This window comes from Podarcis pityusensis (assembly GCF_964106645.2).
Source record: "Podarcis pityusensis genome assembly, chromosome: 9".
In the NCBI taxonomy this organism is placed as follows: domain Eukaryota; kingdom Metazoa; phylum Chordata; class Lepidosauria; order Squamata; family Lacertidae; genus Podarcis; species Podarcis pityusensis.
Genome location: NC_138034.1, coordinates 16,609,517 through 16,634,402, shown reverse-complemented (window position 1 = coordinate 16,634,402; position 24,886 = coordinate 16,609,517). Strand labels below are relative to the sequence as shown.

General features: G+C 43.4%; 1 protein-coding gene across 2 annotated transcripts; it reads left to right on the top strand.

The window, feature by feature from the left end:
• The first annotated feature begins 490 nt into the window (after positions 1 to 490).
• On the top strand, positions 491 to 24,778 carry UGDH (UDP-glucose 6-dehydrogenase). Of its 2 annotated transcripts, none has more exons than XM_081020062.1 (12): positions 491 to 561; positions 6,107 to 6,275; positions 8,574 to 8,675; positions 10,078 to 10,278; positions 10,416 to 10,613; positions 11,839 to 11,986; positions 12,476 to 12,570; positions 14,112 to 14,242; positions 16,866 to 16,999; positions 20,365 to 20,456; positions 20,561 to 20,671; positions 22,726 to 24,778. In XM_081020062.1, exons 2-12 carry the CDS (start codon positions 6,114 to 6,116, stop codon positions 22,834 to 22,836), a joined length of 1,485 nt encoding a protein of 494 aa, XP_080876188.1. In that variant the 5' UTR covers positions 491 to 561; positions 6,107 to 6,113; the 3' UTR covers positions 22,837 to 24,778. The 2 variants fall into 2 exon arrangements, with proteins under 2 accessions (XP_080876188.1, XP_080876187.1); XM_081020061.1 differs by lacking the exon at positions 491 to 561 and adding an exon at positions 589 to 1,701.
• Positions 24,779 to 24,886: the final 108 nt, after the last annotated feature.

The window sequence follows — 24,886 nt, the reverse complement described above, 5'->3', positions numbered from 1 at the left end:
TTTGTATGTTTTCCAATATTTTTAATTTTTTTGCTACTATAAAATACTGTATTGAAATGTTTAAAGGTCTCTGGTGATCCTTGAATCTTCCCGCCAGCCTTGCCATCCTCTCCTGACGCGCCTTTGGAGAACCACTGAATCGCACCCCATTCACGCCGCATATTCAAAAAGCCACTCACTTCCCGCCCCGCCCCCTCGCACGCTAAGAATTCTGGGAGCTGTAGTTTGCCAGGGGTGCTCCTAAACGGGGTGAGGCTCCCGCTCCCCTCACGGAACTACCAATTCCCAGTGAAGAAAGAAATGTTGGTGGTCAAGCCACTCCGCCCACAGCCTTTTATCAAAAGGTCGCTGCGTATCCCGTTTCCCTAAGCAACACACAATAAAAGCCTCCATAAAAAAATTAAAATAAAATAAAAGCGAGGCCGTGACAGTGGCGGATGCAGACGGCTTCCTCCCCCCCCCCGCCCCAAATGCTTTAATTTCCCCTCAAACGCGGCCTGTCTGGACGGAGGAAGCGAAGCGCTCGCTCGCTCGGCCGTCCGGAGACGGAGAGCGCGTGAGGTAAACCCTGGCCAAGCCCGGGAAAAGCCACGTCGCTGAGGCGACGGGCCTGGGAAGATGGGCCGCGTAAGCGCTTCTCGTAGTCGCCGCAGCTTCAGGGTGCTCGCCTGGGTGTGCAGCAGGGATTTGAGGCCGAGCTCCGGGGCGGCAGCAGCAGCAGCAGCAAGGCCGAAGCGGCCCCGGAGGCCTTGCCTGCCGCCACACCCAGCCCGCTTCCCTTAGCGCGGGAAGCCAGAGGCGACTAGGCCTCGGGCAGCAGCGTTTTCTTGGGCCTCCTCGCTGGGGGAGAAGGTAGAGGCCGGCTTGGGGGCCTCGGCCCAGCGTAACTGGGGAAACCTAGCCAAATGGGCGGGGTTTTAATTTTAATAATAACAATATCAGCACCTTCGCCAGAGGAAGGAGGCGGAAGCGAGAGGCAGAATAAGAGACCCCGCTCGTCCTCTCAAGATCCTTGAGGACACCTCGCTCTCCCAAACGATTCCCACCCGCATTTTATGCTTCCCCATAAATCTCCCCGCCTCTTCTCTCCAGTAGGAGCTGCTCGCCTTGGCCGCCTCCAAATACCTCCAGGCTCCAAAAATAAATCTCATTTCCCCTCACTGCCTCCTCCTTTCGTCCCCGATGCCTTGCATGGGCTTCTGCATTTCCTCCCTCCGAGATCCAGGGATCCTTCGCCGCCCGCCGCTCTCAGCCCCCCAGCAGATTTCTTCCAGCTCTCTCGCTCTTTTCCAGTCATCCCAGAACTGTAGTCCCAGTAACCCGCTTTCATTCATTCATTCATCCATCCATCCTGCAAACTCCCAAACATGCCGGCGGATTCTTCGTTGGCTCTTCGTTGGCTCTCCTAGCCCGATCGCCGCCTTCCTTTTTCGCTCCTCCCGGCCAGATCTTCGCCATCCTCCCGCCCCCGGGCCCCACTTTTCCCTCCCACTGCCCGGGCGGGAAAGGGGAGGGATCCGCCGCTGCCCTCCGGGGGGGGGAATAGAGGAAAGCGGCTCTTTAAAAGCGGGGCGGCGCCGGCGCCTGGGATCCACTCGCCTGCTCGATCCCTGCCTGGCCGCATCCGCTCCTGCTCCGTCCAGCTGCGGCACAGCCTCCTTCGCTTCCTGCCCATCCAAGGCACCGGGACCGCGGATCGCTGTATGTATTCCCTTCCCTCTTTAAAATGTTTGCGGACTTTCTCCTCTTCTCCACCCTCGCTTTTCCGGGGTTGCTTCCCCCCCCCCCCCTTGCGCAGGATGAAACCCTTTCACCAAAGCGTTTTTCTTACCGGACAAAGGGATCGTTTGATTTTGAAGGAGGTATTACCTTGGGTTTCCGTGTATATTTCGCCTTTCGTTGATGTTAAATTTAATGGCTTTCCCTGGGAGCTTGCTGTTTAATCTAAGGCATACCAGAGATACTCCCTTTTCAGAAGAAAACTAAGGTTCCCTTTGTCAGGGCGTTTGAATGACTCTTGTGAGGTTTTTTTTTCAACCGCTTTGCAATGCTGCTTCCTCTATCGGTGTGTGGTATCCCTACATGTACACACGCAGGAATTTAAGACTCCAAATAACTTGAGACTTCAGTTCTTCTGAAAGCAGTTATTTCAGAATTGCTCTGAAATGCTCTCATTGTCTCCTTACAGATGCTTGCATATAGATCTAGTGAGTCTGTTTTGGGGGTTTGTTAAAAATGGGGCTACTCTTTAGAAGTATTCGAGAATAATTTACCGTATTTTTCGCTCTATAAGACGCACCAGACCACAAGACGCACCTAGTTTTTGGAGGAGGAAAACAAGGAAAAAAAATATTCTGAATCTCAGAAGCCAGAACAGCAAGAGGGATCGCTGTGCAGTGAAAGCAGCAATCTGCCTTGCTGTTCTGGCTTCTGGATAGCTGCACAGCCTGCATTCGCTCCATAAGACGCACACACATTTCCCCTTACTTTTTAGGAGGGAAAAAGTGAGTCTTATAGAGCAAAAAATACGGTATTTTGCGCAAAGATCACTCCACCAGTCTGTGATCTGTATAAATTGATCTGGAATAACTACCACAGCCACTTAATACTCTCTGTGTGCAAAATGTGTGCCTTCTGGAAATCAATCAGGAGGCAATTTATAAGTTGCCACTACTAATTTTTAACAACACATCCCATTTTACTATACTCGTTCCTGAAGTGTTCTTACTATAAATATTTACTTACATATGTATCCCACCTTTTCTCAAAGCTTCTCAGAACTCTACATGGAAGTTGCCGTGTTTTATCCTTAAATCTACCCTGTTAAGCGAATTTGACTGAGAGTGACTGACCTGGTGGACTTTGTGACTAGGCAAGCATTTGAAGCTAGGTTTCTCCAATTCAGCACTCTTACTAACTCAAGTTCATATTGTAGCAAATGCTTAAATAATTATAGTGGCTCCTGGTCTATTTCTGGGCCCAGAATATTGGTGTCTTACGTTCAGACTGAGGCCTTTGTTGGTTTGGGACTGAGCTCCCTCTGGTACCTGAAAAGACACCTGCCTCCATATCATCCTTTATGTTCAGATATTCTGCCTTCTTCCAGGTACCCTCCCCCCCATATTCAAGACAGGGGCTTCTCAGTGGTGGCACCAGAACTATGGAATGCCCTTCCCAGAGAGGGGCACTAGGATGTGCCTGCTGGCTTTTGGCACCATTGAGGAATTTTGGACTGAGAGAGCAGCAATTCCACTAGCATAGCAGCGATATTATCTTGTCCTTATAATTGGTATAGGATTGCTCTGCCCATGTTCTTTTGTTATATAGAGTTAGCTCACTAGTTGGGCTCAGCCTCCCTTGCAATATAGGGAATAATAATTGACTTATCTTGAGATTGCTATAAGGATTACAGCTAGACAACACATGTGAAATGCTTTGAACTCTTGAAATAATTATGCAAATGTTATTAGATAGATCCATAAAATATTAGCCATCATTGTTAGCATAGGCATTCCATACTTTTGAAGCTGCATTCTCATGATTGGATACAGAGGTAAAAAAGATAGAAGATTGTTCTTTTCACTGATGACATGTTTTCAATGAGTCTTTCGCTGGAACATATGTTAGCATGCGCATGCGTGCACACATACACATACACCTTCTCCTGGTAGCATGAATAATTTGATCAGCATAAGAATATAATATAAGAAGAGCTGGATCAAATGTAAGACCAGCATCCTGTTCTCACAGTGAATGACCAGATGTCCATGGAAAGTCTGCAGATAGGACCCGAGTGCAGCAGCCGTCCCCCCACTTGTGATTCACAGTACAGTGGTACCTTGGTTCCCGAACTCAATCTGTTCTGGAAGTCCGTTCGACTTCCAAAACGTTCGCAAACCAAGGCGCGGCTTCTGATTGGCCCCGGAAACAATGCCAACAGCTGAAAAGGATGTTTGGCTTCCAAAAAAACGTTCGCAAACCGGAACACTCACTTTGCGACGTTCAAGAGCCGATTTGTTTGGGAGCCAAGCCATTCGGGAACCAAGCGACCACTGTAATGGTATTCAAAGGCATCTTGCCTCTGATCCTTGAGGTAGTACATGGCCATCATGACTAGCAGCCAGCAGAAGAGGATAGTATCCCTATCTTGCATGAAAAGGAGTTGAAGTGGTCTACAGGAAGAAAACTAGAGCCGATGGAATTTCATTGGTGTAGATATGCTAAACCAAATGATTAGCCAGCAGTGGCAAAAAGCCTCTTGGTTTTAATGGAAGATGCATCTAGCTTGACTTCTAACTTCTGCCTAGGCAAAATTGTGATAGACAAAGTATGGAAGCTGGGAGAGAAAGCGAATCAAACCAGCCCCAAAACAAATTGCCTGAAGAAGGAAAACAGAAATGTTGTAATTTGAACGGTTTGGGGCAGCTTCTGAGCGGCTAAGCCACAAGCAAGCACAAGGCAAACCAGTTCTTGAAATCCTCACATATTCGGTTGACTGTCTCTTGCACAACAGACCCCTTTCCTCATTCCATCCAAGTTCAATGATTCATTTTCCTCTGCTGGGAAGGGAAAAGATCCTATTTCAGAGAGGCTTGTGTGTTTGCCAGTAGCTAATAACACTAAACGGTCACCCAGTGAACTTCATGGCTAAGTGAGGATTTGAACCCTGATCTCTTGGGTAGTAGTCTGACACTCAACCACACTGGCTCTTTTTATTTCTCTCTGTAAGTCTGAAGAGCTACAATAACCCATTGCTAATATCACATCTTGAGAAAGGGGTTGAATGCTACTGTAATGTTCGGACCTTTTCTCCATACTCTCATCTTGAGCTGCCCATGTAAGCCTGCCTGGAGTTCTTCTGACATTCCCCTTGCAAGGTTTGTAACTCAGTCATCCTCCAGCAAGGCCTCTTGGGAACATCAGCTGGTAATCTTATTTTGTGGCTACAATGCAGCTTTTGAATTTTTCTGTGAATATAGGCCCTTCACTCTAGCTGCTGGAGAAGCCTACAGTGTTTATCCAGGGGAGGAGGACTCGCAATGTACCATACTGTGGCTCTTTGCAAAGGCTGGTTTTCATCTAACATGCCTGCATTTTTTTTTTAACCACTTGGTTAGCAAGAGACACAACCTCATTTGTGCCTCTCTTTTACTCCTACCAGTTATATGCCTGCCAGATCTCTCTTAATTCTGAAAATTCTTTTGCTCAGTGATTGTGTCCAGGAGAGACGTTGGGATTCTGGCGGAGGGAAGAGGGTTGATATTGTGCCAGAGGGGCCTCTCAGCACTTTGCATAGATGCCTACCTGTGCGTAGGTTTGGATTGCACAGATTCAGAGCCTACACACCTTGCACAAAGGCAAGAATAGAAATGTGATGAACAACACATGAATGTTGGATGTGCTGGAGAGGCAGGGTCAGTTGGCATGATTGTGATACCCCACTTTTATAGGGAAAACCAGCATTTGCAAGGACCACTGAGTCAGAGACCAATGGTGCATTCAGACCCATCAGAATACTGACTGAGGACCACATGGGCAATTGCCATAGTGTTGCCTTGTTTCCCTGGCTGGGTAAGGGACAGTTTTATGACAGCTTGGGCGCCTTCATACTCCTAGTCTACCATAAGAAAAAAGACTAGGAGAGCAGTGTTCACAGATCTCTGTAGCTGCCATAGTGCAAGACTTGATTTCCCCAACGGGGAAACATACAGTGCTCTTACGGCTGCGGGGTAGAGAAGCAGTATTTGTGAGCTATGTGGGTGAGGTAGCCCCCACAAATACTTGCTTGTGAAGCTGTTTAACACTTTTCTACAACGGAGACACTTGTGTTTTCACTTGGTCTTGCTAGAAAAATGTTGCTGTCTTCATAATGATTCACAGATGTTGTTAAATGTCTTGCTGAGTTGGCGTAAGCCGGGCTTTAAAATGCTTCCAAATGGAGACGGAGAATGTTTTATGCCATATTTACTGTGAATAAGTAGGAGCACTTAAGTATCCGAAAATGTTCCTTTTTAAATTTGTGCGCAATATAAGAATGTGACTGGGTTTTAGTATTCACAGTAGTTTTAAACTGAACATTACCCACTTTTTTCTTCTTTCTCACCAGAGCAATCATGTTTGAAATTAAGAAAATCTGCTGCATTGGTGCTGGTTATGTAGGTGGACCAACGTGTTCTGTCATTGCACATATGTGCCCAAAAATTAAGGTCACTGTTGTTGATGTCAATGAAGCTAGAATCAATGCATGGAATTCTGATACGCTTCCAATTTATGAGGTAACTGAATTTTAATGCTGCAGTTTTCCATTCTTACTTTACTATACTTGTCATGTCACATATCTCTTCCGGGCTGTATTTCATTGTTAGATGTCTCCAAAAATGTGTGCTTCCTTTACTTTTTTTATTTTGCTATCACTATTTTTTAAATGCTATTGTCATTATTAGCATGTGTATCCTACTCTTCCTCCAAGGAGTTCAGTCACAACAGTCAAGTGAACTGAGTAGAACGGAGCAATAGTGACTGACCCAAGGCCACTTAGTGAGCTTCATGATGGAAGGGGAATTTAATAGTAATATAATAGCAAAAGAGGAGGGCTTGAACAGTGGCTAAGCAGTGAGTCATATGTAACACTTCTAAGAGCTTGAAATCATTTGTGCCCCTTTAAAGAGGTGCTTAACTTTGCGCTAGGAAACGGAGCACAACCAGCAACATATCACAGGATGTAGTGTGGACTGCTCTCTTTTAGTTGCACAACTAGCAGGAGGGAAACATAATTAAAACTGCAGATGAGGGCACAGACCTGGAATTCAAAGAAAAAACTCTGGCCTCTTTTTTTATGTGTAAGAGTCATATAACACATCCACGTCATTGAAAGGGTTGAGTTCCTCGATGTGGCTTAGCTCCCCGAGCCAGAAAAGTAACCAAGTTTGTTTGTAGAAGGAACAAGAGACACTCAATCCTTTTCACTCTATGAGGCACAAAATTGATTTGAATGTTAATGGCTGGAAGTTGTTCCAAGTTTACAGGATTAGATGCTTCAGGACAGGGCATTAGATCTGGTTATTTTCAGGCTTCCCTAAAGAACATAACATTTTACGAAAGATTATTCTTTTGCTGATTAGGGCCTGGGTTTGCCATTTGGTTATTTAAAATGAACATGCATTGCACATCCAGGAATTGCACAATTCTGTGAAGAGTCAGCACATTATTTCTGACTGTAGAGCGGTGATTCAATTTTATCTACCTCACAAATGGTTTATTAATGGGAAACATGTCTGTTTCAAGACATGGGGAAGTGGTTGACACTGACATCAGAGCAGTGGTTAATGCTGTTTTAGGGTACACTGGCAGAAGCACAGCCATGTTTTTCAATAGAACATTGAATTATTGTTTCTGTTTAGAAAATTGCCGCAAATTGTGGCACAAAATTACACTAAATGACATGTTGTTTTAAGTCAGTCTTCAAAAAGGGATGGGGCACTTAGAATTCTGAGTTCCTTAAAATTATTGAGATTTAAAGTGTTTCCTTATTTTTTGAATTTATGACCTGATAGGGTTGCTATCAAAGGTTGTTGAGCTTTTTTTAAGGAAACTCTTGACATTGTTGAGCTTCTTTTTACAAAAGCTTGCCTAAAATCCAGGACAAAGCGTCACCTTTGAAATCCCAGGGGAAACCAGACCTATGGCAGCCCTATGACCTGAATATGTAACTCTTAAAACAGCTGCTGGAGTTTATAGTTCAGGTTGCATTAAGGGTAAATAAAGGCAAGTGACCTTTGTTAAAGCCCTGTTTCTCTGAATGAGTTAAATTTTAATCCAGAGTATAAAGTATATATACTGAGATGGATCAGTGGGAACTGGGTATGCTTCTTAATACAGTGGTAACTCGGGTTAAGTACTTAATTTGTTCTAGAGGTTCGTTCTTAACCTGAAACTGTTCTTAACCTGAAGCACCGCTTTAGCTAATAGGGCCTCCTGCTGCCGTGGCACCGCCAGAGCACGATTTCTGTTCTCATCCTGAAGCAAAGTTCTTAACCCGAGGTGCTATTTCTGGGTTAGTGGAGTCTGTAACCTGAAGGACCTCCGGAACGAATTCAGTACGTAACCAGAGGTACCACTGTACATGCCAGACATTGTGATTGGGTTTGCACAGAATACTAAACCATGTTTTAGGGTTGCATGTACAAATTTATGCAAGCCCATCAGAGCCTCTGGCTTGAGTAGTCGCCTCTCCTCCTCCCACAGAGGCTGGGAGGAACAATATGCCCAGGATTCAGTTTTGCTTTCCCTGATTCTTGACATTTTTATCTGCAGGCCAGAAATCCTGGTTTATGATAAACTCCGGTTAATTGGAAAACAAACCGACTTCACACCATGGTTCTGAAGTGGGCTTCTTTACCAAACTAGAGTTTATTTTGAACAATGATTCCTGGTTTGTTCATGATCACAAGCCAAGCGTTAGAACAAAATATCTTGATCAAAGGGGTTGGGGGGTCTCTTATGGGGAATGCATGCTGCTTGTTCAGGTATAAAGCACATTTTAACCCTTAAATAACTTGCTGATATTTTTCCAGCCAGGGCTAAAAGAAGTGGTAGAATCCTGCAGAGGAAAGAATCTCTTTTTTTCTACCAGCATTGATGATGCCATCAGAGATGCTGATCTTGTGTTTATTTCTGTAAGTAATTACTTTCCCCCTTGAATAATGCTAGGGGCAAGAATTTTGGGAAGTGGGAGAAAGCAGAGTCTCTTTCTCCATCTGTCTCAATAAGCTACTCTCAGCTGGCTGGTTTATGTTAGGGAGGGAGAGGTTTGCACAGATATACAAAAACCTTTCTGCCCTTTTTTGTGAGTTCCACAAGCACAAATATAAATAGTAGCAGCACTGACAATTTTGTGTGGTGCCTGCAGATTTAAATGGTAGAATAATTTTGCTTTCAGATAGTTCTTCCTGAAAATATCAAGATTTAAATCTGGGACTTTTTGTGTGGAAAACATGTACTGTACTCCATCACTGAGTCATAGCCCACCCCATAAAAAGTGTTGGGGGTGAGGAGAGAATGCCCCGACTGGACTTTGAAAAATGAATTGCAAATCTCATCTTGCTAACAGAATGTTCTAGATAATCAACAAATTGGAAATCAATGGTCAGAATTCTTTTGTGTGTTGGGATTCAGACAATTCAGCTGCTGAAATGCACTCCTGTTCATAATTTAGAGAAAACGAATCAAAGGGCATGGAGAAGGAAAAAGCAATTTTGCCTCCAGAATAAAGATTTCAGAGCACTACAGTTGAAGAGATGCCATGAATGGCCTTTTCATAAATTGGGCATGAGCTTAGGGATGCTTCTTTAGTAGCTGTGTTGTGATAGATGGCTCTGCTAGCTCTTTCATTCACTGTGCCAGCCAGCAGCTGGATGAACAAATGGAAACAGAAATATCTCTATGTTGGAATGAATTATATCGGCACTTCTTTTTCGTGGATGCAGCCATTCACATAACGAGGATGCAAGTTGTACCGAGGCCTGTTTTAAACTATTTTAAACTACTTTTTCTGTGAAGCCTCCCCCCACTCCCCAAACCTGGAAAGGGTTTTCTTCATTCAATAAATTAGGGTGCATGCACGCTGTGTGACTATATGTGTTTCTGTGTTTCTTTGGGAGAGGTAGTCTGTTTCAAGAGAAAAAAAAGAACAGCAGAGTCCTTAAGTTGAGCAGGTGAGAGAGCTAGTCTGATCTCAAAGCTCTTGTAGACATTTGGCTTTGCCACATAATCTGCATTGAGCTGTGCTGAAGAGGCCTCTGGTGGAATCCCTGAAAATTCCTCCTTTGATTGCAGCTTAATAAATATACTCAGGCTGAATCCCTGCCTGATGTTATTCCTCAAACACCAACTGAGATTGTAGGCTTGAAGGCAAATACACCACTGTAGTACCTAACATCTGGACTTTAATGTAAATTTGGTTTCCTTAGTTAGCCAAAGTTGAATGAGAATTTTACATTAATATGACAGCCAAGAAATGGGATATCAACGTTTTTTCAACCTCCTAAATAAATGTCCTTTGCTTATACCTGCAACCAGGTTAATACCCCAACAAAGACCTATGGCATGGGAAAAGGTCGGGCAGCAGATCTGAAATACATTGAGGCGTGTGCAAGACGGATTGTGCAGAACTCAAACGGATACAAAATTGTGACTGAGAAAAGCACCGTCCCTGTCCGTGCTGCGGAAAGCATTCGTCGTATATTTGATGCCAACACGAAACCTGACTTAAATTTGCAGGTAAAATAACCATTTTGAATTGAGTGCATTTTGATCTCTCTTTTAATGCATTTGGGGCTGGACTAGATAACCCTAGGGGTGTCCCTTCCAACTTTATCATTCTGTGATTCAGATCAGTCTTTGGTCTTTGTGTGCAGGTTCTGTCTAACCCAGAATTCCTAGCTGAAGGCACAGCAATCAAAGACCTGAAGAATCCAGACCGTGTGCTGATTGGTGGAGATGAGACGCCCGAGGGTCAGAAAGCAGTTCGCGCTCTGTGTGCTGTCTATGAGCAGTGGGTGCCCAAAGAGAAAATCCTTACAACCAACACTTGGTCATCTGAACTTTCCAAACTGGTTGGTATCCTTCGAAATTCTGACATCAACAAAGTAGAGAAAGTATGAAGTATCGGCTTAGCAGTGTTAGATCTTTGGTATTTTGTTAGCTTCTGAAAAGCGCTGTTACAAGTTTCATCTGAACCAAGTTTCATCTGTCTGTTTCCACAAAAAGGCTTTCGAACTGCACCACTGATTCATACTCCCAAGGCATCATACAAAGGTTGATGGCATCTGGGCAATATTTACATGGTGTGATTGTCAGTAGCATGTTGACCCAAGTCCTCAGCTGCTTTATCCAAGGCGGTGTGGCCCACTGGTCAGATCAGGGTAGCTAAGTCAGTAGCAGCCAGAGGCTCCCTAGGCCTACCCAGGTCCTCAGTAGTAGCAGAGCAGCCCATGTGAACAAGCCTTGAAACTGCTGCCTTGGCTTGGGAAAATCCCACTGCTATTTACAGTCAAACCTCGGTTCCTGAACACCTCCATTTTGGAATGTTTCGGCTCCTGAATGCCAAAACCCCGGAAGTAACTGCTCTGGTTTTCAAATGATTTTCAGAAGCCGAACATGCAACATGGCTTCTGTTTTGAGTGTCCCTATTGTATTGAGGCTTCTGCTTTCAGTTTGCGGTTTGTCAAACATTTCAGAAATTGAACCGTCTTCCAGAACGGATTACGTTTGACAACCGAGGTGTGATTGTACCTTAAGGCTGATTTTGCTGATTGAGCACAAACTACCTGCCTTCATCAGAAGAATTTTGCAACAAGCCCTATTTCATTTTGGTGGGGATAGACAGTGCCTATTAGAAAACCTAAAGCAAATTAAATTCAACACCAGGTGGGTTTATAAAGGAAGAAATCTGAAACAAGGGGCCTGTCACTGGCTCTCGTGGCTTTAGAAGTAAACTTTGGCAATCAGTATCTCAGAATCCTAATTTCTTTGTCCAGTGCCAAGTTACACTATCAGGTAATGCGATAAGACATATGTGCCTCTGGTATTGAGGAATTGTGTGGGGGACTGTGGTTCTGATAAAGAAGTCATTATGCTCCTATAAAGTAGCTATGTTCTAACATTGATGTAATATAATAAATAGCTTTGCTAACAAAGATATATGGATTTTCTAGGACCCACTTTCTAACATTCTGTTCCCATAATAGATGTATTGTCATACTTAATCTGTCGTCCGCCATTCATTTCAGCAGAAAGTAACATTCTGAGGTTGTTTTCTTGTTTCTTTTTCATCTCCAGGCAGCTAATGCTTTCCTCGCCCAGAGAATCAGCAGTATCAACTCCATAAGTGCTCTTTGCGAGGCAACAGGTGCGGACGTTGAAGAAGTTGCAAGAGCCATTGGAATGGACCAAAGGATTGGAAATAAATTTCTGAAAGCCAGTGTTGGTAAATGCTCTCTCTCTTTCTATCTTGGTTGTGACTTTTGGCAATATGGTGTTAAGACAACAGGCCTTTCTAAATATGAGTTTTGTGGCATTCTTAAGTCTGGTCTTCAACCCAGATTTTTCTCAATAACAGTTGCCAATTTTTTTTGACGTTTTCCAAATGTGTAATTCCTTTTTTGACTCTAGCTACAGAATCATGCTTATTTTAACAGGACATAGAATGTTCTCAGGAGAGAAACTTCTTAAGCATATTCATTTATTTGGAAGGCTCTTAAAACTGGTCAGCATTGATCCTGAAGCAAATAAGTTTTTTGGTTAGCTATCACTGGATATAAAGATACCCATCAGGTGTTTTTAAGGTTGCAAACACCTGGGAATAAGTTCTATTGAACTCTTTAGGGGTGTGCGTCTCATTAAATGTACCTAGGATCAGAGTGCACAAAGAGAAATCATACAGGTGGAGTAATGAGGTTCCTCCTCCCCCATACAGGATTTGGTGGGAGCTGTTTTCAAAAAGATGTTCTGAATTTGGTTTATCTCTGTGAGGCTCTGAACTTGTCAGAAGTCGCTCGTTACTGGCAACAGGTAAGAATGTATGCAGTGGAAATTAAATCTCTTAATAATTAATATAATTATTCTCCTACCTTGTTAGCAAGAGTTTTGTTAGAACTGAGAATAGCATCTATTTTCACATCACTACTACTTTTGTTAATACCCCTTTTGCTGCTTTTCAGGACCAAATTATTAATCACTTTTGAGTTCCGATTGGGAAGAAAAACTACTTTCAAATATAGCAACATTTTCATTCATTTATATAGCTTTGGGATTGAGTGACAGTCTTACATCAAATACATTGCTTGGAAATAAGTCCTATTGAACCCAACAGGGCACTGCGCAGTAAGGACCTGGATGAGCACTTTGGGCATATTGGACCAGTCTTTTAGGCAGGAAGGAAACTACCCAGGGGAAGCAAGTAGCTGGAGTGCCCGTAGAGAATTTGTGGATTTGGCAATGGGTTCTATAATTCTATAAAGTAAAAATCCAGAGTTACAAAGTTCAGGGTTAGCAGGGAGAAGGAGAAGCCAGTATACAACAGAATCTGCACCAGCAATTGCTTAGGGTGTGGCTGACAACCTAATCAGTCTGCCTCACCCAACTACAAAAGTAGTCCCGGAAATCGATCTCACAAAATGCGCCTAGTTCTGATTCTTTCTGAAAGTCAGACTGCCCAGAGGGTAGGATATAGGCCACTAGTGATCCATTTTTTTCCACTTGCAGAAATTGGTAGGGAGGAGGAAGCTAGGGCCCCAGGAAATTTGACCTCTTGGTGTGGAATGGGCCTCTGGCACTGGGGGGGGAGCAGATTTCTACAACCAAAGGTCCTACAGGCTTGAAATAATCACAAGATTGGCTTTTTCTCCTATTGGGTTCAGAAATTAACTAGCCTCATTGGCCTTTTCATTGTTATTTTTTAAGAGCATGGGTTGGATCCAGACTATTAGTTGAACTTAAGTCACATTGAAATCAGCGACACAGGTTAGTCATGATTTAACTGCTCTCATTCAAACCTATAGGACATAAGTGCAACTAACTGAAGACTAGGTCCAGCCTCCTGCTTCTAAGCCATGTTGTAGAGAAACATTTGAAAATGCTGAGTGATGAAGAGTGGGAGTTTGGTGGTCATTTCTGCTACCTGGATCCCCATCATGGCCTTCTGTGATCAAATCAGAATAGCTGCTTTGCTGCCGTGATATTGCTCCTTGCTTTAAAATAGCCATTTTAGACCAAATATGACTAGGAAGAATATGTACATTAATGCAGAATAAGCACATGTGTACATGTAATTGATCTGCATGCATTTTCTTTATCCTTTGGCATTTGAGATCCTGCGCACTCCTTTTATCAAGCGCAGACTCATGGAAATTACTACTAACATTGCATTACCATTGATATAGATTCAGGTAGGTAGCCATGTTGGTCTGACGCAGTCGAAATATAACTGAAGAAGCGTGCATGCGCATGAAAGCTTATACCAAGAACAAACTTAATTGGTCTCCAAGGTGCTACTGGACATTTTTTTTATATATTACCATTGATGTGGCTCTCTGCATCCAATCCAATTGTAGGTGATCGACATGAACGACTATCAGAGGAGAAGATTTGCTTCTCGGATCATTGACAGCTTATTTAACACTGTCACCGACAAGAAGATTGCTATTTTGGGATTTGCATTCAAGAAAGACACCGGAGACACAAGGTAACACAAAGTGAGCTCAAGCCGCAGTTGTAAAAGTTACCTGTTCTCTGAGCTACTTCATGCCATGAGCCAAAATAGACCCAACCTGCGTTCAGAGGAAAACAGGACACTGTTCCCAAAATAAATGCCAAAGATTATACCCTAAGGTGTTGCACTGATATAAAGCTTCCATCAGCAGAGTGAAGAGGGGAGCTGTTTTCAGCACATTCCCTAAATTTGCTCCAGAAGAAAGCCCTTGAGGAAGATGTGGGTGAGTGGGCGTGCTCAGGGGGCTGTTGGAGGGAGGGGAAACTGCTGGTGACAGCTGCTTTCCATTCTGCTGACAGGGGTCTTCCCCCCCACCCCAGTGGAGCAACACTGTTGCATACAACCTCAATACTTTGTTTACTACTGCCCATCTTTCTATTCAAAAGGCTATTTGTTTTTGAATGAGGTCTCTTTAACAGTCTTGCTGCATAACCTATGGACATTCTCAGAAACCCTTGCATGTTGGGGAACTCCTCTACCAGTTCTGGAAACATTAGATGGGGCATGTGGGACTGTGCCACAATGGGGAATGGCTGTTACCTGGGATGCTCCAGTGTACCATGTCCCAAGGAGAGAGGGTTGTGCTCACCAACTTTCTCTCCCTGACCCTTGATTGGTTGAGTCAGGGAATTCCCCCTCTTTCCTCACATCTTCTGGCCCTCACTTCTGACTCTAGAGAGAGTTGTGCAGTTGGCGCATGTTGCAACAAGCTTGTGCCTTGAGACACAGGTTTCTCTGAATCTGAGTGTCTCCCTAAAGGGGGCAATTTGCAGGAAACGGTTGCTAAATTCTCACAGGCCCATTGATCTCCTGTGACCCATTTGCCTTTGGGGTTTTCTTGCAGCCACTTACCCATGCCCCCTGGGCAGTCTCCCGCCTCTTTGGCCCACCCATCAATCATCCCAGTAACCCAGAGGGATATGTTGCATAGAGATTCCCAAAAATGGGGAGAGGTTCCGACTCAAGGTGGAAATTCTGCCCTATTAAAGAGGGGTTTTTTCTGGCCAGAATTCCAAGAACTACACAACTAGTTCCTTGTGCCCTAGGACTTGTCTTAAACAGTAGCCCACTCCTGCAGACACTTGTGCAAACTGCTTTTGAAATCAAGGTGACTTTTAGAAGTAATTTGTGCTATGGCATGGAGCTGGGTTGCTTTTTAAAGAAAATAACAAGATTTAAAAATCCCACTAGGTATGTCCAAGCCCTAGGTGCCCGTGAAAGTACTTTTTGCATTCTTCTCTTTGTAGGTTCTATCTTTATGGGTTCAAAATGTCATCTATAGGACTCTGAGAACTAGAAACTTTCTTGTTATAACATGAAAAAAAGAAGGCTGTGATAGTTAAGAATGGGAATTCTGTGGCAGACACCAGTTTCTAGTGAACAAAAGGGTAACTTTCCTGGTTTTGAGATCATGATACAAGCCAGGTAATTGGATAACAAGTTATCTGATAGGATAGCTAATTTCCCCTTGACCTGTTAAATTGATGGAAGTTTCTTATTTACCCGAGCTTAGCTTATTTGGAGCTCTGATTTATCTGCCCAGCAATTGTTCTTGGCTTGTGGTGAGTTCAATGCACATTTAAAGCTGACTGTGCAGACAGATATTCATCCAGTTGCTCAGTAGTGCAGCTTGATTGAGGTTTAGTGCTACAGACCTCACAAAAGATCAAAAACCAGTCTGATGGGGCAACGGACCATACAGTGGAAGCTTAACTGTGTATCCAGTTGTAATGCAGTGAAAAACAGATTTTGGTCATATAAACAGGTGACGTGGAAGATCAGATTTGGCACAAGTTAAAAGGGGGATTTAATTAAGGCTCATGTTAAGACAGTGCAATATTATGAGAGAGAGAGGGGGGGACACAGAAGAGGAGAGAGTTGTATTTTTTAAAAAATGTTCTGGAGACACTGGCTCTAATATAATATAGTTTCTGTATAATCTGCAGCTAATTTGCCATCTGATAACTTCTTTTCTAGTTACCTTTGGCCTGGAGTGGCCCTTCTCTGTTTATGGCTTTAGGATTAACAGAGTAAGCCAAGGCCATGACTCAGCAGTAATTCCCTGATTTTACCGTTTGAGTTGACAAAAACTCTGTTAACCACAGATTTTAAGAGGAAAAGATGGCATTTTTTGAGACCTTTACAGTGCAGAATGGCAAGCTTGGAAAAATGTTGTGGCAAGGTGGGAAAAGCTGCTGAAAAGCTGTGTTTTGTTTCTATTCCTTGTTTATTCATTTGGTTTTGCTAGTAGCAAAACCTTACAATATAAGACTTACTCTTGCAAGATAAGACTATGACAACAAGGGACACTGTTTCCCCAGGTTTGTCTGATCATGATGAACATGCAAATTATTTGATCTCCGGGAGGCTTCAGATGCCAGATTTATAGTGCTAGCCTTTGTCTGTTTACTTGGAAATTAAGTTTCACTGTGTTCAAGGGGACTTACTCTTTAGTAAGTTAAGATCCTGTAGGACACCAACTACCTCCTGCCCACTTGCATTCCACAAATCACATTGCAGCTTGTAGTTACCGAATGCAACTTTCTCATGAAGGCTTCTCAGTAAAAAGTTGATGGGTTGTTGTTTTTTTCTGTAGAGAGTCCTCCAGCATCTACATCAGCAAGTATTTAATGGATGAAGGAGCGAAACTTCATATCTACGACCCTAAAGTGCTAAAGGAACAAATCATTCTAGATCTTTCTCATCCAGGTGTATCTGAGGATGATCAAGGTGAGTGGGGCTTGCTTTTTACAAGCATCTCCAGCTCTGAGGGCATAGGCTTGTCTGTACAATAAAAACAAGCTACTCTTCTTCTTCTTTGGTGATCACTCGTAGCTGATTGTCTTCCATGAACACAGTCTTAACAGCAAGTCCGTAAGTGACTGTGGAGGCTAATTCTGGATCCACACGTCCTTCCACAGTGGGGACATAGGTTTCTGGGTGGGAGCTGATCACAGGTGAGGGTTTGCCAAGCATGCCTTCCTCTTAGCACGTTTCTCCTTTTCGCCCCGAGTTCGTGCTTCTTCGAAGTCCATGACACCTCTGGTAAAGGCTGTTTTCCAACTGGAGCGCTCACAGGCCAGTGTTTCCCAGTTATCAGTGGGAAACCCTTAAAAACAGTAGCATAACCTAGAGCATGTTCCTCCTTCCATCTAGTGCAGGACATTTTGGAATATAGCTATTTAAGAGTCAGAACTGAAGAACACCGATGTGTCCCTTGCAAGAGGTAGTTTCACAGGACTGAGGCATAAACTGGAAAACTCCTGTTCCTTACTGCCAACAACTCAAATGCTCAAACGGAACAGACCTCCCATTGATAACCATAAAAGTTAAGTAAAGTTTAGTTTGACAAAACTGCAGGATGCAGTGGAAGACAGGAGTGCCTGGTGCGCTCTGGTCCAAGGGGTCACAAAGAGTCGGACACGACTAAACAACAACAGCAACAACTAATTAAAGTTGTATGTAGGCTGTGTATCTGTGGAAAGTGGGGTCAGGGCAGTTCATAGTATGGTATGTGGGGTCCAGAGAATCTCTCTTTTTTTCTTCTTCTTCTTCTTTTTTAGTTTTAAAGCACGTTTCTATCCCTCATCACTATACAGTTGTGCTTGATAATGTATAGGAAATGTCTCATGAAATGCTGGGTGTCAGAGGAGTTGCTGCATAAGATTTTCAGCACTTGAGGTGTGCTGCAGCCAAAATTCAGCCATCCTCAGTGCTCGGCTTTAGTTACTGATTTATTAGTACAGAGTACACAGAGTCCTGACTAACTGCATACTGAAGTATAATAGCAGAGATCGCAAGCTATTGCCCAGTCAAAGTCCTTTATGCTTTCTAAGTGCAGAATAATCCTAGGCTGTCACTGTACTACGACTAGAAAGACGGTGCTGCTGAACTGGTGGGACAGCTGCCGTCACCAGTGTGTGCTCAGCCTGGAAAAGGAGGGGCAAAATGCACAACTATAAAATGCACATGGCAGGGAAACAACAGGCATATCCCCAGTGTCCCTGGAAACTGCCAGTGCCCACCAGTCAGGAACTGTCCTACTGCCAATATCCAGCTACCGCCCATACATTGGGTGGGTGGGGGCTATGAATTCTCCACAACTGATACATACACGCCAGCATCAACACATAAGCATCACACAGGATCATACTGCGATGCCTCCATTCCATCAGCCCCAATGGCACAGTAACCCAACAAGCCCAGCTGCTCCCAGTCGCCAGGCAGCCCTCCAGGCAGGGGTGTGGAGCTCCTCCTATGCCTTTACCACCTCTGCTTTCAAGCCCAAAGGGGGGAGGAAGAATCACCACCCAACACCCACGTAGTTTCCTGGCCGGTATGTCTTCAGACATCACACACAGCCGTCCTGGGCCAAGAGTTCAAGAGCAGCCTGTGGAATGGTTGGCAGCATGTTCCATCAGTGCATCTGAAGCCTATCCATCACAGCAGCGAGATGAGCGCCACACACCATAGTCAAATTTGACTGGAATTAATTGTCCAGGGGTCCTTTACAGCAGCGGTGTATCTGGCCTTGATTTAAAACATTTTCATCCTCTCCTTCAGCCAGAAAAGCCTCCCTGAGTGGCTTACACAGGTCATTGTGGTTTGTTTTTGCCAGCAACATAGATCCTGTGCCGGCAAATCTTTGGCATAAAATGGTGCCACAAATCTCTCGTTGAAATCAATTCACAGGGAGAATACTGAAGTGAAGGCCCAAGACAGGTGTTGATCATGATGTGAGCTGCGCACAGGTGGTCTGAAGCGAGCTACCACCATTCCTGTGGAGCCTCCTTTTATTGAGACAAATATGCAAGCCAGGCAAATACACTTTGGGCTGTGACCTTTACACATCTTCCGTCCCGAGATCGTGGGGTGGTACAAAGCTATTTTGGCACCTGTTCCACAGCGTCATTTTCCCCTTGCACAGTGTATGACGAATGGAGACAAAAGGTCTCAGGGAAAAGAGGTCACAGACAGGACACCGCTAACTGCTGAGACCGCAAAAGGTCAGACATAGGTGGAACGATGTACCAGACAGCTTGTGGCTTGTCTGAGGGGGGGTTTTCCCTGCACCCCAGGGTCATGTGTGCAGGCAGACTGTGGCTGCCTGCTGGTGGAAAGTGTGCTCCCTCCGGACCCCACTGTCCACTCGGCGATATCCCTACAGAATACTATGAAGATGATGTAGATGGCATCAAACCCCGGCAAAACTTGCCAAAATGTATAAAAACAGATCACCCCTGTGTTGGAGATGTAAAAAAGAGAAAGGGTCCTATCTACACATGTGGTGGAATTGTATAGAAATCCATGAATTCTGGAATAATATATACAAGGAACTCAAAAAACTACTTTAACTTGCTTTTAAAAAAAGACCGGAAATTTTCCTCCTAAGCATGCTGCCAAAGGAACTTGGAAAATCAAAAAGACCATTGACCATGTATGGGATAACAGCTGTCAGAATATTAGTGGCAAGAAACTGGAAGAGTCAATCAGTACCCAGTATTGTGGATTGGCAGAATCTAATGGTAGAATACCTGCAGCTAGCAAAGATGACAGAAAGAGAGGTCAGACAAAACAGAGAGACTATAAGGAATGGAGAATATATAAAGAATACTTAGAAAATTATGGTGTAAACAGAAATCTGGCAGAATTAGACTGATCCTTGAAATTCATAAAAGGTAACTGAGGTATAATGAAAAATCACAAGAAACAGGTAACTGCGGTATAATGTATATAACAGATAAAGTACAATGAGAATACTTGGAAGTCTTTTTAAATGTTTGCAGCACTTTTTGTTTCAAATTATGTGAATAATCAATGTATTAACAAAATACTTAATGTTGAGGAATTCCATAATTACATATGTTTTTTCTTTTCTTTTTTCCTTGATTTTTATACCCTTGTCCTTATCTTGCGTTTTTCTTCTTTCTTTCTTTCCTTCTTTCCTTTCTTTCTTTTTCTTTCTTTCTTATGTTGTAAGCTTGTAATGGCAAATACTGTATGGATGTATTCATTTTAACTCAATAAAGATTGACTAAAAAAAAAAGAAATCAATTCACAGTCCTGCTTTTTCTCTCCCTCCCTGCTCCTTACAGTGTCTCGACTGGTCACCATTAGCAAAGACCCATATGAAGCCTGTGATGGAGCCCATGCCCTAGTTATCTGCACCGAGTGGGACATGTTTAAGGTAAACAGAATGTCATTTAGCAACATTCAGAAGAATCAGGGCTAGCAGCGGCCATCCCTGAAACAGTCTCTGAGTAGTTGGGGTTTTTTTATATATGTATATAGGAGCTGGATTATGAGCGAATTCACAAAAAGATGTTGAAGCCAGCGTTCATCTTTGATGGCAGAAGAGTCCTTGATGACCTTCATAATGAATTGCAGGGCATTGGCTTCCAGGTAAGTTTTGCTTTTGCCCATCCACTAATTCACATTAAAATCCTTGCATGGTTTTAGAGGGAAGCAGAGCAAGGTTTTATGCAATCCCTACACCATCATGGCCTCTTTTGGTATTAATCTGAGTGTACTGAGAGTGCTGCGTATTTTCTAGGCTTTATAGAATCATACAGTTGGAAGGGGCCCTGGGGGTCATCTAGACCAACCCCCTGCAATGTGGGAATCTCCACTAAAGCATCCATGACAGGCGGCCATCCAGCCTCCAATGAAGGAGAGTCCACCACCTTCCAAGGGAGTCCATCCACTGTCGGAACAGTTCTTACCATCAGAAAGTTATTCCTGATGTTTGTTTGGAATCTCCTTTCTTGTAACTTGAAGCCATATGATAAGTCAGAACATAGAAATGATTACCCGTGTTGTTCCAGGCAGGTATTGGTTTGTAGGATGTTGGTGGGCCTGGACAGTGTCTTGGGCAATACATACCTTAGGCTGCATACTGTGGTGGCGCCTTGGGCCATGCCAGAGTCTGCAGCAGCAGTGCATGACTTTTATCTGTGGAGATACCTTTGCACAAGCCTTGAGTCATCCCTGGATGTAGCTAAGTTACTTGGTCTAAACCACTTAGCCTCTTGAGCTTGCCAATCAGAAGGTCGGTGGTTTGAATCCCTGCGATGGGGTGAGCTCCTGTTGCTCTGTCCCAGTTCCTGCCAACCTAGCAGTTTGAAAGCATGCCAGTGCAAGTAGATAAATAGGTATCATTGCAGCAGGAAGGCAAACGGTGTCTATCACGGTGTCCCGTTGCGCCAGAAGTGGTTTAATCATGCTGGCCACATGACGCGGAAAGCTGTCTGTGGACAAACACCGACTCCCTCGGCCTAAAAGCAAGATGAGCGACGCAACCCCATAGTCGCCTTTGACTGGACTTTAACTGTCCAGGAGTGCTGTAGCTTTTTTACCTTTTATATTGGGCTGCTTCCCAAAACAGATCAACCAGTCAATGATCACAAGTGTTCTGATATCACAATCACATGTGACTGACTGATATCACAAAGCCAAAGCCAATTCAGAATGAGGACACCGACTCCCTCGGCCTAAAAGCAAGATGAGCACCACAACCCTATAGTCACCTTTGACTGGACTTAACCTTCTAGGGGTCCTTTACCTTACCATGAACTTGCATGCTTTTGTCCTAAAAGTTGCCAATATTCTGAGTTATTGTAAAGGGGGGGGGGGGAGGCAGCTTGGCAAGCAACTGGAGAAAAAATAAAAGGATGATTCAGCAGAAAGCTTTGTACTCACACCAAGGATGTGGCTGACCAGCCCATTCAGAATAACGAAAAGGTTTTCGTCCAGATCAAATTGGCTAGAAACCCTGGTTATTTATCATTTATTAGTTGTTAAATTTCTATACCGCCCTTCATCCAAGGATCACATGCGCATTACAAAATAAAAGCACAATCTGGAGCCCATTTTCCTGTCTCAGGTGTGCCTACTTGATTTGGGGTGAACCATTGCCTGCATTACGTAGGTCGATCTGACGTGCATGGTCCTGATTTTGGGTGAGGGACAGAAGTAAATTGTCTTTAGTTCCCTCATTATACCATTGTAAGGATCTTAATACACCTAGTGAGAATGAGAACCAGCCTAAGGCGTTCATACATCCTCCCTGTCTTTGCAACATTTATCTGGCATAGAAGGCAATAGTTGTGGAAAATTCTGGTTCAGATATCTGAAGGAAAGATGTCCCTGAACTCTAGATACTGAAACCTTTCTGTAGCACTAGCAACATAAAGAATAAGGGAATTCCTACATTTTAGAAACAAGGTTTGAGTGCTGCCTTCTATATGCACTGATCAGAACCTGGTAGAAACACACAAACCTAGGCATTTTCTTAGTCTTAGCACATTAGAGATGTTGGGGCGGTGAGGGATGTTTATGCCTGAACTGGCCTAAGAGGACCATGTGACTTCAGAAGGCACTTGTGAAATCGTATTTTGGGAACACCAGCGGTTGTATACTTTGTCTGACTTAACCTCCCTATGTTTTTTCCCCTTCAGATTGAGACAATTGGGAAGAAGGTGTCGGCAAAAAGGATTCCGTTTGCTTCTTCATGTGACATACCAAAGTTTAGCTTGCAAGATCCTCCTCTCAAGAAGCCAAGGGTATAGGTTTCAATTGTCACAGAAGGGCTCTTCCCATGTGAGCTGTAAACCAGCATGAATTAAAACAAAAAACGGGGGGGGGGGGGGAAATGGGACACAATGGAGCCAAAGTTAAGTGCTTGTCCTTTTGATATCAATAGGACAGGTAATCATGTCCTCAAATATTTCCTTTTGAGATCAACAGGACTAAAAAGTACTTAACTCTGACTGAATCATGCTGAATATTTTCTCATAATGAAGACATTTTTTTCAATAATAGCATTGTAGCTGGGACATTTCAATCCAGAATCTGTTTTATAATCTCTATTTTTATAATACTGGAACTTTTGTCATTGAAGTGAAAAACTGTACAGTCATAGATGATTTTAGTAATTTTTATATATAAAAACTCAGCTTCAACCTTCCAAGACTTCCTACTCTGTGAGGTTTACAAACTGCACTTTAAATTTTTATGATGTATGTTGCGGTCCAAAAGAAAAAGGGATTTTCCCATCTTGTTTGATACGCTAATCTGTACAATGCCACGCAACATTGTTCATTTTAATTTGACTCTAGGCAGGTGTGGGCAGCTTGCTCAAGGATAGCTTTTCTTTTTACCATAATATGTGAACCACGGGGCTCAATGGAAGGTCTGTTGCTCCTATGAAACACCACATCTTCCTATTTTGGTGTTGGGATGGCTGCAGAGATGGGTTTTTGGGATCAGAAAGCAGCCTGAGGTCAATACATTCCTTGTGGTAACGTTATAATAAAATCAATGATTGATTATTTGTTATCCTGAGACTTGCTGCCTGGGACAAGCTGCCTCATTCCTACCCTATCCTTTCAGCAGCAGGTTCTTGTCTATAAAATAACATGCCTCTATAGAAGTGTAGAACTGGCTGAAAATACGGTACTAAGCAGTATATGAATCATATGCAATATAACTTTACAAACCTGAGAGCCCTATTAAAGAGGAATGGTCTGGATATGTGCTCTATATTTTGCAAACTGTTCTACCATTACAGCATGACTGTAACAGGCCACAAACCTGATCATCAGAAGTCATTAAAAATCCTCCCAAGGCAAGCAGGAAGATAAGCTTTTTATAACATGGAGTCTGTACTTTATTCTCTTAGGTACACAAGCATGGGCTAGTAGCTTTTACAGCCTCCGCTGAAAGTGAGAGAATAACGAAGTTTTCACTTCCTATTGTAGCCAAAAGCTGCTTCTATTTGGTTTCAACAACTTTTGATTTCATCCAGAAATAAAAGTGGTTTTTCCAAGTTTCTGCAGTGGCTCTGAAGTCAAATCCCTACTACAGCAAATACTGTCTTTACTAGAAGATCACACCAGGTCCAGTTCTCTCTAGATCATAGATTTAATTTTACTAGAGCAAGGGTTCTTAAAGTGAAAGCTCTGCATGTTGGTAAAAACAGGCGGATTCCTCCTTTCCCCATTACCAGGGCATTGAGCTAGGAAGCGGAATTCCAATCAGCGCATTGTTAGTGGCTCTTTAATCTGCACCACCACTATTCAACTTGCCAAAAGTCATACAACGGCCACCTGTTTTTAATTGTTTTTTTGGGCTCCCTACATTTATTGGGAGTGGAAGCATAGCAAAAACTCACAATCCTTCCACTTTCTTTTGATCAACTGCAAGCACTGCTCCCTAGAACTGCCTTTCTAGCAATACAGTCTCCCAAACCATTTCCATTAACATATTTTTTTGCATTAAGTCCAATTTCTGGAAGGGACATCACTCATAAAGCAACCGCATATCATTCATGACTGCCGTGAAACACAGTGGTTTCCCACTGCTGTTTCAACACTTGACTTAACGCTCAAGAATATTGCCAGAACAAAAAGTTCAGAGTTCCAGCAGAACAGAACCTTATGTCATATATTATAATCTGCTTACTACCTCACTGTGATTACAAAAAATAAATCTTTGTCTACTCATTGGTAACAGTCTACTGTGATGCTTAGCTTTTTCCAGTATTGAGTTGGTTCTATTAAATACCTTTGGGGCAGGGGGGACATTCCCAGCGTGAGATATATAACGAAAACCATGGTA